The sequence below is a fragment of the Clupea harengus genome, chromosome 11, assembly GCF_900700415.2.
Source record: "Clupea harengus chromosome 11, Ch_v2.0.2, whole genome shotgun sequence".
Taxonomy (NCBI): domain Eukaryota; kingdom Metazoa; phylum Chordata; class Actinopteri; order Clupeiformes; family Clupeidae; genus Clupea; species Clupea harengus.
The window spans coordinates 10,116,083-10,132,954 of record NC_045162.1 but is presented as its reverse complement, the minus strand read 5'-3'; the positions used below and the strand labels follow the sequence as shown (position 1 = coordinate 10,132,954).

At 43.2% G+C, this 16,872-nt stretch overlaps 1 protein-coding gene across 2 annotated transcripts in view; it reads right to left on the bottom strand.

The window, feature by feature from the left end:
* Positions 1-1,566: 1,566 nt before the first annotated feature.
* Positions 1,567-16,872, bottom strand: part of iglon5 (IgLON family member 5) — a 130,730-nt gene continuing 115,424 nt past the window's right edge. The window contains exons 5-9 of one of the 2 annotated variants that reach the window (XM_031575713.2): positions 14,060-14,191; positions 12,175-12,298; positions 11,112-11,263; positions 7,559-7,690; positions 1,567-4,533 (exon numbers count right to left, since the gene is read on the bottom strand). In XM_031575713.2, the coding sequence (XP_031431573.1) occupies positions 7,590-7,690; positions 11,112-11,263; positions 12,175-12,298; positions 14,060-14,191 (509 nt within the window). In that variant the 3' untranslated portion in view covers positions 1,567-4,533; positions 7,559-7,589. Of the gene's footprint in view, positions 7,691-11,111; positions 11,264-12,174; positions 12,299-14,059; positions 14,192-16,872 lie in introns of both variants that reach the window. The other variant, XM_012829112.3, reaches the window with a different exon arrangement.

Genomic DNA, 16,872 nt, shown 5'->3' with positions numbered 1-16,872 from the left:
TGGCATAGGGTTGCTCAGTATAATTGTCTGACAAATGATTTTACTTTTCAGTCTAGATTTCTAACATTTCATTCAGGAGGACAGATAATTTGAGAGAACGCAGACAGCTGTTTTTAAACCCTCTAAGCTACGTCTTAAATACAACATAAACATCCCATTAACATTTCACATTACCATAATAAATAATCCATAAACAAACATACCATAAACATTTCACATTACCATGATAAATAAATGTCATGAGAACTCTTTTGAGGTAGGTATAGCAGTCTTTTACCAAGAAGCATAATCTGTTATGGCATTTAATTAGAACTGTCAAGGTTATTACTGGTGGTAACATGAATGACAGCTGTCAAGGAATGTTAATTACGTGTTTGTGGTAGTGTGATGACATGTGTGAGTCCTTTGTGAAAACAAATAAACTGAAAATTGTGAACCAAGTCATTGCCACTCATACTCTGTATAAATAAATGTATTTGAAATAACACTGTGCAAGAAGGTGTTCAGGAGAGTTGTTGTGATCAGCATGGAAGAATGCAAAATATGCTCAATCTGTTGTTTAACAATCTCCAATGCTGCCTCGTGTGCTCAGGCTCTTGAGCTTGTTGCTGCACATTTTCATAAAACAGTTTGTATTCAATTCTTCAGTCGAGCGCTCTAATTATTTCGCGAGCTCATCGGAGGTTAGCGAAATCGCGCTGCCCTCCGACGCCTCAACCACCCCAGTTGTTTTGCGTTTTCCACAACACATTACATCAGTTGCTGATTCAAAGTCCCTCATTAGATGAGCGGTTGGTCTCATGATGCAATTAAGAAGCAACAAGCGAAGCTGCGACACAGAAGCCAGTAGTGTGCATGTTGTTGTGCCAGTGTTGTGATGCAATGCACAGTTGGCAGTGGAGCTAGAAGTGGCCCTTGTCTCCGCTCTGGCTGTAGCGTGGCTCCTCACAGAGACCAGGCCACAGAAACACACTAAACCGCCATTAACGTGCCTGTCGGTGCCATGGGAGTTTGACTGTTGGAGTTTTTTCTTCTTAACCCTCCTAAAAAGTGGAGGCTGTACTCCTCAGGACTGGTAATAGTACCAACCCATACTCACTAGGAGTACATAAGAGATTATATTTGGCCGGTAATGTAAAGCACTAAAAAAGGACTTGCTAAAATGAATATGAATGCCATTTTCAAGACACATTACGGTGTTTTTCTTCTGTAATACTGGTGAGCTAACTAAGTAAATAGGCCAGGCCTGTTTAAACAAGTCAGGAGACGTCATCATGTCTTTGAAGGGAAACACCAGTGTTACGCAATATCCTGTAGAAGAAGGTCCGCACGTGCCAAGGCGATGTGCATGCACACCAGGAATCTACATAGAAGGAAACATTGTGTAGAGAAAAAAGGAGAGAAGGAGGGAGAGATGGAGGGAGAGAAAGAAGGAGGGATAGAAGGAAACACTGTGCCTAGTCGTCGGCTTTCCCTTCCCCAGCAGAGGTTTTGGAAAAACCCTGTGAACGTGAAGTCATTGCAGCACTGAGGCCATACCCCTATGAGTAAAAGAGTGGACACAGGTTATGTTAAAAACAAAATTCAGTTTTATTGTTGTTCTTTTTTTTAAAGTCCATTTAAGTTTTTTTCTCCTCTTTATGGAATTTTTGACAATATTTTTACACACTGAAAAAGAAAATGACAGTAACGGGACAAAAACGGGAACCCAAGTGATCAGCAGAGTCAACATACTGAAGCACGACACAGGACCAGTGGAAGTGGAAGACAATGCTCAGGTGTGTCTATTGTAATATAGTCCAGTTGTTTTCTTTTGATGTTATATATATATATATATATATATATATATATATTTATATATATTTTCTGAAATCCAACACTTAGAAAAGGGGTTTCAAAAAAATGTCTGGAATACATATACAACTCAACATGCTCACTATGAATATTTCCAGTGATGAACACGGACGTGGAGAAAAATAAACATACAGAACGCCTGCACTTACATGCGCATAGACACAAACACACAAACACTCACTGTCTTGCTCTCTTTCCCTCCTGTACGCACACTCTCACATACATGCACACTCACAGACACACTCACTCCCACTCGTTCTCTCTCATACACACACACACATGCACACATTTCCACAAACTGAGAACTTGGCACACAGGCAGGGTAAGGCAGGGACGGAAAAGGACACAAGGGTCAGTCAGGATTTTTGATCTGGGGTAAGGAGAGGCGATGGGAAAGAGGGACACACAGAGAGGTCAAAAGGGCAAAGGTCAAAAGGGGAGAAATGGGCATGTCTGACCTGCTGCACTGATCTCAGTTGGCGAACAACATTCTTTATCACCTCACACACATGCGTGTGTGTGTGAGAGTGTGTGCATGCAAAAGATCTACAGAGCTTCAGAGGAACCTAGCCGCTGATGTTAGCTAGGCTAGGCTAGCCTGTGACTGACAGGTGGCGATGGTAATGGCTGATGTTAGCGGCTAGGCTAGCCTGTGACTGACAGGTGGCGATGACAATAAGTTAGGAGTGCCATGGCTGGGGAGCGCTTCTCACATCAGTGACATTCAAACGGAAGGAGGGAGAGAGCCGACGGGGCGGTGGAGAGGCCTTATTGTTTGGCCTGATTGGTGGTGTAAAGTTCCTGCAAAGCTGTGATGGTAATTGCAGGGTACCTGCTGTTGTGAGGGACGGGCGATTGATGGTGGCCATCTGCAGCTTCAGCAGCGTGGCTCTGTGTAAAATCAGACCTGATGGGGGACTGTGTGATCATGTAGCACACTAGCTGCTGCACAGGTAACACACAGCAGATTCATCTACCTACACTTTTCCATCTATATGTTCTTGCTGTCTCCCCCCCCCCCCCCTTTTTGATCTATCTATCTATCTATCTATCTATCTATATATCTAACAGTTTACTTAACCACCTATGTAAGACCTAGTTACTTAACTACAGTTACAATTTCCAAAGTGCATGTTACATGCTATAACTCACTCAAGCTGATTTGCGCCTGCCTAATCAACTGGTCGCTGTCTACGGTGTTCTATTAATACCTTAATTCTCAGTAACTCAGACACATTAATGTTTATGAGTTTGCTAGTCAGGTTTCAGACATAAACCTTTGGATACACAGTATCCATAGGCATTGGCTTTAAAAATAACACTTCCTTTATATCAACCATCCAACATTAGTGTAATTTACTCAGTAAAATATTGCATTTCATAAGTTCTCACTACATGCTAAGAATCCTAACTTAAAGCACGGGATGTTTGGAATGGAAAAACACAACGTCTATCTGTTAAAGTTAATGTGTAGAGGTTCTTTTAATTACTTTTCCTGTTTACAGACAACTTCTAACCTCATTTTGTTTTACAAAGTCAGAGCTTTACATGAGAATTTGGTGCAAATACTGGGTTTCTGCTGGCTGGTCAGCTAAACATCCAGTCCATTTCTAAGCTGTGGCTGCAGAGAACACTAGAGGACTAATTCAGTCATTGAGCCATTGTAGTACAAGCCCCAGGATAAATTACTCTATTTCGAGATTCGATACAGTATTGATTCTGTGTTGCATTTAAAATAGAGTCAGTTTTGTCCGCTCACGCAGAAACAGTTCGGTACCATGTGGTGACTTCTGCATCTGCGCAGAACTCGAATAATGAACAGAGAACAATAAATTACTACATACGCTTAAAAACTACCCAATATTGACTAGGCCTTCCTAAATCTACTTGCTGTTGCGATCATTCAGAAAACATAGAAGAGAAAGGCAAAATAGTTTTTTCTCTCGCATAAACAATATGCAAACAATATTATTTTTAAACTATTCTTTTTTCAATATGTACAAATTAATGGTGTGAAACACCCTCTCTCTGTGATGAGAGCAGATAACTGTGTGTATGCACATTCTCTATTGTGTAATGTTTAGTTAACAAATTAATGTTTGTAATAGTAATAATAATAATAATAATAATGTTTTTTACTCATTATCATAATCACTGTTACCTATATTATTCAGGGAGGCTTTGTTCAAAAGCAGCTCACATCGACTGGTCACCATTTGATTGTCACCTTTACACATAGAAACATCATGGTGCATATACTGCTTTCTCATGAAAGAATGATGCAGAGGACGTATGTTGCCATGTACTAGAGAGATAAGGCTGATGGGAAGTGACTGTTCCACTGTGGGGGGGTCACTGTCTGGTCAGGTTCTGCCCATCTCCCCCCCAGCCCCCCTCCTTGACTGGCAGAGACAGTTAGGCAGACACAGTGACTCTCCATGTTTCTTGTGTGTGTTGAATAAGAAACTAGGGGTGAGGATGGTGTGCAGTCAGCCCTGTGAAACTGTACGACTTGATCCCTTCTGGAACTTTCCGGACCCCCCTGGACCCTGATCCCTACCAGATCTGACCCGTAGTGCTCTGAGCCTTCCCTGGGAGGTGTGCCTTTGTCAAGTCTGCTGATGGGGGAATCTCATGGTGACACTGAAACGACTTTTCTTTTGCAAGGGGTCAAAAAAACTAGAACAAAAAAACAAACAAACAAAAAACAAAGAAAGAAAGAAAGAGGGATAAGGAAAAAAGCAAAGCCCCAACTTCCACATTTAAAACATACCCCCCCCCCCCCCCCCACACTCTGGCCCACACACAACACTCAGGACTTTTTTCAGTTCTTTTTTGTTGTTTTTTAAAATCCACCCATAACAAACACTTACATGCTTTTTATACCCACATTGAGGAACATGACATGTTTTCTTTTTCATTTTGATTTGTTCTTTCTTTTTTTTTTTCATCTGAAGAGAGAATATGTACACAGAGATGTTTATACTTGACAATTCAACTTTGATGTTGAGATGTGACGATGGCGCAGGAGTGGAGAAGACATGGGGAAATGAATGAGAGGATGAAGCGAACGAGGAATGCACTGAGTAGCAGAAAAAAAACCTCAAAGAAATGATTAAACAAATGACGCACTGACCACAACATCAGTTCTTGTGCTTAAAAGCTGAACCCATAGGTGTCTAGTGGGCTTCCGTAGAGTGTAAGGGGGAGAATGCATGTGTTGTTGTTTCCCTTATGTCTTGATTCACCACAGCTAAGTGAGATTTCACAACTGCACTGCGGCGGCGTGAGGCTATGGAAACATACACAGGCTCGTACAGGCTCTTTCTCCCCAGACTAAGTCCCCATACTGGATTAATACAGCCATGCAGAGACACACGTTCGATGCCTTCACAGGTCTACATGTCTTTGCAAATAACTCCCAAAGGCTTCAAGCAGACATTACCAATACACAGAGGGCACCACTGGTTTTATACAGTACACAATCATTTCTGTTTTAGAGCTTCTGGCATTCTTAAAAAAAAAAAAAAAAAAAAACACAATACGATTAATAGCTTTATTTGTACGTCACACTCCGTTAGAGAACCTTAAAACAATATCTGCTCTTTACGTGAGTTAAGGGGTTATTGCTGGTTTTAACATACGAAAATTAAGCTAAATCAAACAAGTGCGGGTTTAAAGATTGACCTATGTACAAAGTCGAAAGATGTTGTTCACTGTTTTGTTCATTCCTGTGAATGGACACCCTCGTCAGGTCATTGGGAATTTTGAGGAAGTGTATGCGTGCGTCCGATATGAGGTGCAGGGCTTGCATGCCAAGAGAAGGTGCCCAACCTCTTCGTTTTAAGCGCAGGCTTTCTGTGCCAAATGCTAATTAGCCGGCGATGGCCCTGTGTTCCGAACAGAGGATGAGACTTGACGTGGCGAAGGGGAGAGTCGTCCTTGAAGAGGATCCTGTCAATGCCGGGATTGTGTTTGATTTATGAGTTCTGTCTCCTGCCGGCTGGAGAGACGGAGGAGAACGCGGCGGTCCCCTTGCTTAGTGAATCAAAGGTAATTGCTAATTACGGCTTTACGTAACCCCGGCCCAATCTTTCACAGCGTCGAGATTGTTTTGGTTGATCTACCGCTTTGTATATAAACATATTACAGCATGGTTGAATAAAGTGGTTGAACCTACATGAGATACAGGCAACAGCACTGAAAAAATTGAGGACATACAGATTATAAATTAAATTACAGTTCACTGATTGCTCATTTTTGGATAAGAGGACTCCTACAAATCCTCTTTTTTTTTCAAACAAAGCTCGTCATGATATGATAGAGTCACTTAGGGGGTAGAAAAAAATAAATTTGTCATTTCTGTCATTTAATGAAGGTGTTTTTTTGCAGAGCAAAGTATAAAAGATTATTTCTGCGCAAACAACCAGTACTCAGCACTGTCGGTTTACAGATATATATTCGTCACGTGGATTTTTACTCTTATCACGTTTATCTAAGTACGTAGTCACTGTCTCATTGTTTATCAAGTATTAACACCGAAAAAAGTAAAAGTAGTTAGCCTTGCGAGGAAGGGGGACGTACACAGTGCAGGGCTGGGTGACTGCAAGGGGCAGGGGACAAGTGGAGCCACAACAGGGGACATCTCTAACCAGTACATGCTATCCACAAGCGAGACAGAGGAGAATGAAAATGACTGCACTCAAAGCAGGTGACGCTGAAGACACTTCCTCCTGGACAAGAGGTACTCAGAAAGACAGAATTATGGGTAATGTGTTTTTTTTTGTTTTTGTGTTTGTTTTTAATTTTGTTTCCCTAGAAATTAGCCAAATGCGGGGACACTGTGACATTGGCCTCTGTGCTGCATATTTACACTGGGACTGCTCTGATAGAGAATGTGTGTGGAGGGAGGTGTATGAGGTGAAAGGGTGAGTGGGCGGACCGGATGAAAAGATGCAGAATGTGAAGATGGTTGCAGTCCCATGGTTGGTCTGTCATGGATGGAGAGATAGAATGGGTGCTGAATGAGGTGTGTATTGACATCATTCGTAGCAGCTGTATCAAGAGCGCCCAGAGGTGGCGCTGTTCAAATTTGTTACATGCTGCGCAGTGGGCAGAAGGTCACCAGGCCCTGCTGGTGAGTGGCCTCCGACATCTTTCATTTAAAAGGTCGCATGGTTTTATTATCATCATCATCATCATCATCATCATTATCATCATCATCACCATCATCGTCGTCATCATCACCATCATCACCCGGCTCTGGCACTAACATCAGCTCCATGTGAAATCATCTTAAAGCACATGATAGAGTGCATAAGCTGAAGCTGACCGTGCTGTGTGTAGCTATTATTATTATTATTATTTTTATTATTATTACATCATTGTGACCTTCTTTATTAAGAGGTAACAGAGCCTGGTGAAAAGCTGAAGATGATGACGGTGAGGATGGAAGGACTGGACGGAGAAAGAAAAGGAGGGTGCAGGAAAAGAAAGAGTGAGACAAAGAGAGAGGGATAAGGAGATAGAGAGAAGGAGGGAAAGAGAGAGAGAGAGTAGGATGTGCTGTGTGATGCAGCGATGGCTCCTGGAATAATGCATAATTCTTTTTGTTCACAGTGATGGGTTCATAATTAAAGACTCCTTCATCATAACCATCCTCCTCATCATCATCTTCCTTCTTCTCTCCTCCTCTTTTCCTTACGTTGTCGGTAGGGGGTTGGGCGAGACAGGCTCTAGGCTTTCAGAAGTACACATGCGGACAGGCCTAGCCACAGGCCCAGGCCATTCACACTCCTCCCGTCTGAAACTCCTCCACTGTACGCAGCCTCTGGTCCTGCAGATATGAACAGACAGAGCAGATAGTATCAGGGGAAGAGGGAGGGAGGGGGAGAGAGAGAGAGAGAGAGAGAGAGAGAGAGAGAGAGAGAGAGAGAGAGAGAGAGAGAGAGAGAGAGGGAGAAAGAGAGAGACTGAGGGTGAGTGAGAGGAGCGGGAGATTACAATGCAAAGAGAGAAAGCAAATAGTCAGAAAGCAAAGACTAGCAGAAAAAGAGAGAAATTGAGTGGGAGGGTGAGCGAGGGGTCCATAGAAAAGAGAGAGAGAACAAGACCCTCCATGTAAATGAAGACCCCACATGACTAATTCAGAGTAAGCCAGAGCAAGGGGAAGTGGGGAGAGTTACAAAGCAGCCCAAAACAAGAGACAGCGGACAGAGAGAGAGAGAGAGAGAAGATTAATGTTTTTTTTCAAGAGGAAGAACGAGAGCGTGTGAGAGAATAAAATGAGGAGAAGAATGGAAACGGAGACAAGAAAGTGAGGGCCTAAGAGGATAGGGGCATATGAGTTCACCGGCAGTCTGTTTGCAGGAAACTGAGGCCAAACGTCAAGCAATTGGCTCCCAAAATAAGACACAGCGCACAGAAATGGAAACGCCAAACAAAGAAACAAGCAAAGAAAGAAAAAAACCAAGAGAGGCCAAATGACACAACTTATGGCTAGCCTTTGATGCTGGCTGTGAGGTGAGGTCACGCTGTTTGAAACAACGAACAAAAGAAAAGACAAACAGAACCTCTTAGGTGGAAGTGAAAAGCCTGTGACATGTACGAGAGTCAGAAGAAGGGGCAAAACAGCCCCCAAGCCGCTGACAGAGGGGAGGAAAGATGGAGAGAGCAGACGTACGGGAGCCGTTACAGCGTCTGACTCATCCGCCACAGCCTCATGGAGATAATGAGAGCGAATGAGCAAACGAGGGAGCAAGAGGAGAGAAGTGGGAGAGATGAAGCACTCACTTAAGATGGTAATATGCTCTCAGACAGGGTGCGTGAGAGAGAGAGAGAGAGCGGGGGAGAGAGAGAAAGAGAGAGAGAGAAAGAGAGAGGAAACGGGGAGAATGGAGGAGCGGTGGGGAGAGAATAACTCAGCGTGTTGCGAAGGAGAGAAGCTAATGTGAGGAAAGAGCTGGAGAGAGCGACAGAAGAAATAAACATTTGGCAGGAGAATCAGTCTGTGCAGTCGGGGAAGGGTGAGAATGGAGTGAGGGAATGAATGGATGAATGAATGAATGAATGAATGAATGGTAGGAATGAGAGAAGAGGGAGCAAGCGGAGTGATGACGTCCTGCAGGTAAGGGAACAGAACGGAGTGGGAACGTAGAGGAAATGGATGAGGAGGAGAAAGGGAGAGCAGAGTTGGTGTAATGAGCCAGAGAATAGTAGGATGGAGAGAATGCAGTGGGCTGAGTGGTGGGAAAGAAAGAGAGAGTGAAGGAGAGAGAGAGAGAGAGAGAGAGAAACTAAGGAAGGAAAGAGGTTGGTGGAAGTATGTAGGACATGGGAATACTAAACGCATACTAAACACTAATACACATTGTTTCACGTATTTAAGGTTTGTAGCACAATGAAAAGTCATGAGTGAAAGGCCAGGCAAAAAACTCACCTGTTCCAATTTAGAAGAGTAGTATATACAGTATTTAACATATAATACATACATATCATAATATATTGTAGCGTGTTGGGGTTGTGAAACTTCGGGCGAGCTGCGGACTCTGGCTGGCCTCCTCGCAGCTGACACTGCTGTTCTACTAGTTTGTATAATTGTTCTTTCCAAGATGTGCCTGATGGTAGTGTGTGTGACTGTTTATCATTTTGTCTGTGTGGTAGGCTGCCAGTGTTAGTCCATTATTTTAGTTTAATGTTATCTGTCCACCGCTAATGTATATTTGTCACTGAGAGCTTCAAAATAAAAGACTTGCGGTGCAATAGAAGCGGCTGTTGTCACTTCATAGAGAGATCAAATATATTTAATGAGAAATAAAGAAAATGAGAATGCAATCAATTATATTACAACAAACAATAATGAGAATGAAGGCATGCTAATAGCTAAAAAGAAACAATATGGCAGAATGGAAACACTACTAGGTACAGATAAAACATTATGATTAGGATGTATACATGTACACAAATACACATACACATGCAAAACAATGACATCAGAAATGGACAAAATATTTAGTTTAAATGAAAAAAAGAAAAAAAGGGCAGATGGTGTATTTCTTTTAGAATGAGATGAATCTTAAAAATGCTTTATACATAAACAAACAAAACACAAAAATAAAATATGGTTAAGTACTTGTCCAAACAAAACAATGCTGGAGTAGAAATTTGACCGGATCCTCAAATGAATCCTAAATATTGACTACTTGCTACCACTTATGATCTGGTGGTCTGATCAATTTGTTGTAGAACAGTCATATTGTCTGGGTTGTATCCAGTTTGTGGAAGGCATATTTAAAGTAGCAGAGGATGATCAATGCATTGTGCCACTGTTCCCTATATTTCTTCCCCTAATTGTAGAGAAATGTGGTAGAAGATTACCATGGGGATTACTGAATCAACATGAATTTCCCCACTTCTTCAGGTAATTCTTCAGCAACTTTCATTTCTTTAGCTACCAAAGCAGCAAGGATATATGGGAGGACTCATTTCAAGATGCAATCAAATCCAAATGAGTTGTATGCATGCCTTAATTTCTTAAAAGTCTTAGTACATTTAATTTCATCTGCAGTTGGCAGTCAAATAAAAAAAAAAGTACAAACCATCAATACTTGTCTTGGCAACAGAAACATCAATGCAGACAACGGCCTCACTAAGTTGATTAGTTATGAATGAAATGAGTAAGTAAACAAGGTATCTACAAAGTGGCAAAGCAAGTCACTGTGGCTTTAGTTTCTTTTTCTCAATTAAACGCTTTCTCTTCATTTGTTTTTTATTAAAGGAAAGAGAGTGTGAATATTTGGGCGAGTAATTAGCATAATGCTCCTAAACACAGATTGGCTACGACAAGCGAGTAGCAAATCAACTAAATGTGATGTTGGCTGAAGTATTCTCTGAAAATCGGCTATTTAAACCAGCTCTGTGCTCTTAAGCAAGAAACTGCATTGATATCAGTGAGTTTATGACGCTATCAAGTCTATCTTTCAGCCATTAAACAGAAAGAAGCCGTGTTAATCAAAAGACTAAAAGTTAAAAAGTAACATGAGCTTAAATTAAATTATCCCAAACATGAATACTAATCCTAACAGACAAGAAAAAGGCCCAATTATGACTGAAATGAAAAGGGAAGCAAAGAATAAATGGACTGTTTACTGATTGCCAGTGTAAATTAGTTTTTTAATTCCTTGCAGCCAGCTGTATTGCTCTGATATTTGGGGGGGGGGGGCGCTCCCGTGTCGTCGGTGTGCTGCTGGGGGACTCACGCAGTAGTAGCATGCTGGCGTTGGTGGCTCCCAGGCGGTTGGAGGCGAAGCAGGTGTAGTTGCCGTAGTGCTTCTCCGTCACGTTGGTGAAGAGCAGCAGCGAGCGCGTTTTCTCGTTCTTGATCCTGAGGGTGTTGTCACTCTCCACAGGTCTAGGGAAAAGAGGAGGAGGAGGAGGAGGAGGAGGAAGAAAAAACAATCATTCCATCACACCTCTGACTGGACCCCCCTCTTACACACCGGGCCCATTCTGAGAGGAGGCGCGCTGGGCGCTTGTCTCCTTTTTCACCTCCCTCTGCCGGTGAGCAGCCAGGGGAACGACTGATGTTTAATTCACAGAGTTAGCAGACCTGTTCTGAAATGCTGCCATCTCATCTTGCCCTCCCTCCTTCCTTTCTTCCCCTTCTCAATGTCACTGCAGACTATCTGTATAGACCAGCCAGTGGGGGGACAGGTTTCCCTGGGGACGTTTGTTCTAATCAGGGTTCTTGCTTGTTGCCATAGCTTTTGTTGCACTCCTCTTTGTGAATCAGACACAGTTCTCTGTGAAGTTTTGTTTTTGTGTCAGTCCCTGTAACACCTACACAGCCAATGCTGAGCCTCATGCAGGCACCTCGTAGACTTAGACATAGACAAACGCAGAACAAGACTGCGCTACAATTATAATGTTCACGTATTGCATATAGTTCCAAATCATCAATTAAGTCAGAACCGTAAATCTAATCTTTGGGTTTAAGAGCACCAGCGATGTCTTTCCAGTATAGCAGCCTCATACTGGAAGGCTGGTTGTAGTATTAAATTGGTATTATTATTTACATTTATGTTTGTATGTAAAACAAAGACATTTTTAGTGTTGTCTGTAAGGTTGAAGCACTTCATGTCCGTGTGCTGACATAACCTTGGCACAGCCATGCCATCCTCACTGACCCCCCACTGATCTGTGTACGTCCTTGCTGACCCCCCACTGACCTGTGGTCGTCCTTGCTGACCCCCCACTGACCTGTGGACGTCCTTGCTGACCCCCCACTGACCTGTGGTCGTCCTTGCTGACCCCCCCACTGACCTGTGGTCGTCCTTGAACCACTCAAAGGTGGCGGTTGGCACGGCCATGGCCTCACAGCGGAGGAGAGCAGTCTTTCCCAGCTGAGCTGAACTGAGATTCTTCACATCCGTGATCGTAGGAGGATCTGGAGGAGGGGAGAAGAGAGGAGAGGAGAGGAGAAGAGAGAGGGGGAGAGAGAGAAAGAAAGAGGGAGGGGGAGAGGGAGAAAGAGAGAGAGAGGGGGAGAGAGAAAGAGAGAGGGAGGGGGAGAGGGAGAAAGAAATAGGGTAAGAGATTCAGTTGAACAGGCCAAGGATGAGATAGGGGAGGACAGAGAAATAGAGAACCAAAGATAGATTTTTTTATTGTTGAAGAAGAGTCGAATGAAACATTGTTCCGATTATAATTTAGCTACAAAACAAATATCAACACCAACACAATTAATTTCATTTCCGTCAATTTTATTGTTGCGCTACAATGGCTACACAGATGTGTTTCTGGGCTAAACCCATGCCAGTCCATCATTGGCTCTGCCGCTGGTGCTGAAGGTCAGTGGGGATTAATATGCACTCAAAACTGGCTTTGGTATTCAGGTCTTGGGCGTGCAACCGACACATGTGTTTGTTGCTGGAGTGACGGAGAGGGAGAATATCATACAGACACTCATGTCATATTAATGGCCCTGGCGGGCGAAAGAGCTGCACAGAATGACAAGCAGTGGCTCATTGTTATGCTGGGGTGAACACAATGTGCTGTGCTTCTTCTTGGGGTGTGTGTGGGTGTGTGCATGTAAGCGTCTATACAGGGTCTTCCAGAATTATTGGCACCCTTATTTATTTTAAATAGTTTAAGAGTTATAAAAAGGCTGATGAAAATTCCCCCTTGTTTAATCAAGTTCTAAAATGTTGTCTTTGCATCATAAAATGAAGAAAATATATGAATTCTATATGAGCCCATTACCGCAGGAAAAAGTCACAGGTGATCACAAAATACATTTTATTTTCGGGAAAAACTTGTGTGGTAATTATTGGCACTCCTTTATTTGTTAATTTGTGCAGCCCCCTTTTGCCAACAGAACAGCGCGGGTCTTCTCTTATAAGACCCGTTATAAGTCTTATAAGACCCGTTATAAGTCTTATAGACCGGGTGTAAGTCTGATAAGACTTGAGAATACAGAGGAAGGGATGTTTGACCATTCCTCAATGCAGAATCTCTCCACATCTCTCTCCAAAATCCTGGGCCTTCTCTTGTGCACTCTCTTCTTGGGCTCAAACCACAGGTTTTCAGTTGGATTTGGGACAGGGGACTGGGATGCCCATGGCAAAAGCTTAATGTTGTGTTAGTTTAACCATTTTTGAGTGGATTGTGGCAGAGGCAGCCAATGGAATCCCTGATGCCATGAATGCGAACAATGGCGCCAGGATCTTCTGAGTAGGAGAAGCAGCCCCACAGCATCACAGATCGTCCACCATATTTGACGCTCGGTATTAGGTGCTTCTCTCTGTAGCCATCTATATTTCTGTGCCAAGCCCAACTTGAGTGTTGAACTAGTTAAATCTCCTGTGGCATCTGGAAAACTCCAATCGCTTCTATTTTTAATTATGTTACGTTAGTGTGTATTCTTTGAGTATGCAATTGAGTGAATTTATGAGTGTTTGTGCTTTAAATATTCCACCGTGTTCGTGGAAGTGCTAGTGACTTTATAACTCTGTAACAAGTGTGTGTTGAGTACAGGTGCCTTGTCTATGTCTACAAATGTATGGGCGTACATACTGTCTATTCGTCTATGTGTGTGTATGTACATACTCTTGCTTGTTTTTATATCTTTAAAGAGATGAGTGTGTGTATTTTTGCATGTGTGCATATGAGTGAAAGCGTGTTAGTGCTCGTATGGACAAGGACTCACAGTTGACAGTGACCTTGACGCGGCGGATGTCGGGCTGGAGCACGCCGTTGTTGGTGATGCACTCGAACTCCTCGGCCTGGTGCCGCTTGATCTCCGTGATGTCCAAGAACTCCCCCTCACTCATCAGGCCATCTGGGTGTGGGGGCGCAGGGACAAGGTTAACACACACAAACACACATGTATGCACAAACACACGCACACATACACACACATGCACACACACGCACACACACACACTCACACACACACACACACACACACACACACACACACACACACACACACATTGCAGTGAATTCATACATGTGCTGTTGCATAAAGATTGATGTATGTGTACACTTGGTTGAGGATACTGGGTGATTGCATAAAGACTGTGAAGGCATAATGCATGTGAAATCACATGCATATGAAATGCAAATAGAAGCAGCACACCAAGCTGCTCTTAAACGCTCTCAGGTCTCAGTCAAGTTGAGTAGTTTAGGTAATTTTCATAGATAACTGGAAGGTGTACAGTATGTGAAAAACAAACATTTTGATTAATGTAGTTCTTCACACAACTAGTGTGTGTAAGTATGTGAAGAGCTAGTGTGTGCAAATATGCGAAGAGCTAGTATGGGTAAGTATGTGAAGAGCTAGTATGTGTAAAATAATATATGGTATATAATATAAAATATGGCTCATATTAACGGTAATACATCAGCAACACAATAGCACATTTTGACAAAATAGCATGCACAGAAAAAGCTATATTTTGTGCATCAGAGATATTGGAGTCCAATACTCCAATAAAAAGTAAGAGAACAACACAGCTTTTAAAAAAACAACACTGCTCCTATTACTAGCAGCCATAAAGCTAAATCATATTCAGTTTTTCTGCCTAACCCCTTGACTCCATACACAAACTTTACTTGGGTCAATCCCTGATCTCCCTGAAGTGCACTGTTACTAAATTGATTCATTTGCTGGTCTCCTTCTGGGTCACTTGTGTCTTTCTGTTTTACTGTATTTTTCCTCATACATAATGCAAAATGCATCGGGTGTCTGTGGAAAGCTGGGCACAAAAAATGGATTATTATCATGAATAATTAAAAGATTTGTTTGCTTGTTTGTTAGCATATGTGTGTGTGTGAGTGTGTGTCTCGTGCGGTCAAACCAGGTCTGTGGCGGTGCATATAGTTATGGGCCTGAGCATGCTGTCATGTGGGGACAGTGGGTGGCGGTTTGAACAGCGTGCAAATCGTGCAGACTCGCACCACGGCTGGGCCAGGGAGGAATTGAAAGCTTTGGCAGCGAGAGAAAGACAGCACCTCGGAAAGATTAAACCCAAACAAAACAACAGAAAGAGAGAGAGACAGACCGAGAGAGAGAGAGAGAGAGAGAAAGAGAAAGAAATGTTTCGCGAAATCCTCTCAGTCGACGTCCCAGAGTTGCGGCTGACAGCGCCACGGAAACCGAACATGCGGCAGGGGCTCCCGTGCGTGTGTCGCAGCGGCGGGGATTTGCAGCCGCATTGTGTGGTGTTGACAAACTCCCCGGAGCCCCTGAAAGGAGAATTAGTCTGTCTCCCGTGGTCCTCGCGTTTCCCTCGGGCGACACGGACCAGACAAAGACAACAAACATCTTCTCTCACAGAAGAGCAAACGAGTTTGCTGTGGCCCCAATGTATGTGCCTCTGCTTTGTGTGGGGTTGTTTGTGTGTGTGCTGGGGAGGTTTGTGTGTGTGTGTGTGTGTGTGTGTGTGTGTGTGTGTGCGTGTGTGTGTGTGTGTGTGTGTGTTTCAGGGTACACACCAGTTCACTGTGTTTATGAAGAACTCAAGCTGTGAAACATCACACGAGAAATAATCTCTATGCCACGAACAGCAACGGAGTTTAAAGAATGATGTTCACTTCCTCTCACAAAAGGGACAAAAAAAGAGTTGAGCATCTGCGTAGTGGACCTTCAACCACAAACACACACACTCACACACACACACACACACACACACACACACACACACACACACACACACACACACACACACAAAGAGACAAGGCCACAGACAGAAACACAAAACTGCCTCTGACTGGGTGAAGATTAGCTCGGCAAGTCTAATTGAAGATTATTCCCGAGGATTATTAGCACGGCAACTGAGCTGGAGACGATTATTTGCAGCTGTAGCAGCCACCCCGGCAAGCTTGTGTGTATGTGTGTGCGCGCGTCTGTGTGTGTGTGTATGTGCCTGTGTGTGTCTGTGTATGTATGTGTTAGAGAGAGCGAGTCAGTGTGTGCGTGCATGTGTGCAGGCTGACATCAGTGTTATTCACTCATTCCATTAGCCTGATAAATAGCACTCTGTGCCTCTCTCCCTGTGCCTCTGTGAACTCGGCTTTACCCCAGGGAGACGGAGGGGCAAAAGAACCCACACACCTCAGATTCACACAACCTGCACCGATCAGTGCCGGCAGTCTGTGCAGTCTATTAGAAGTGTACAGAGATGCCATTATCTGGTTCTGTTCAACCGACAACATTATCTGTATCTGTGAGATCGGAAGTGACGTTAAATCAGGCAAATGTTGTATTTTCTAATCTTATATTCCTTGGCAATGCAATTGTTGTGCCTCAAAGCATCAAAGTGCTGTCTGATAGGCTAGCTGTCACGGGGCGGTGTCTGTAGACTATAGCCCAGGAGAAGTAGACTAGGCAGAAATGATTTGTACAAAAGCCTACGAAACTCTTCAACAAATCTTCAATCTGTGTCAAATGTAAACCAGAAGCGTTATTGTAAATAGGCTAAACTGTAACTGATGGTTGCTACCCTTACATCATATCTA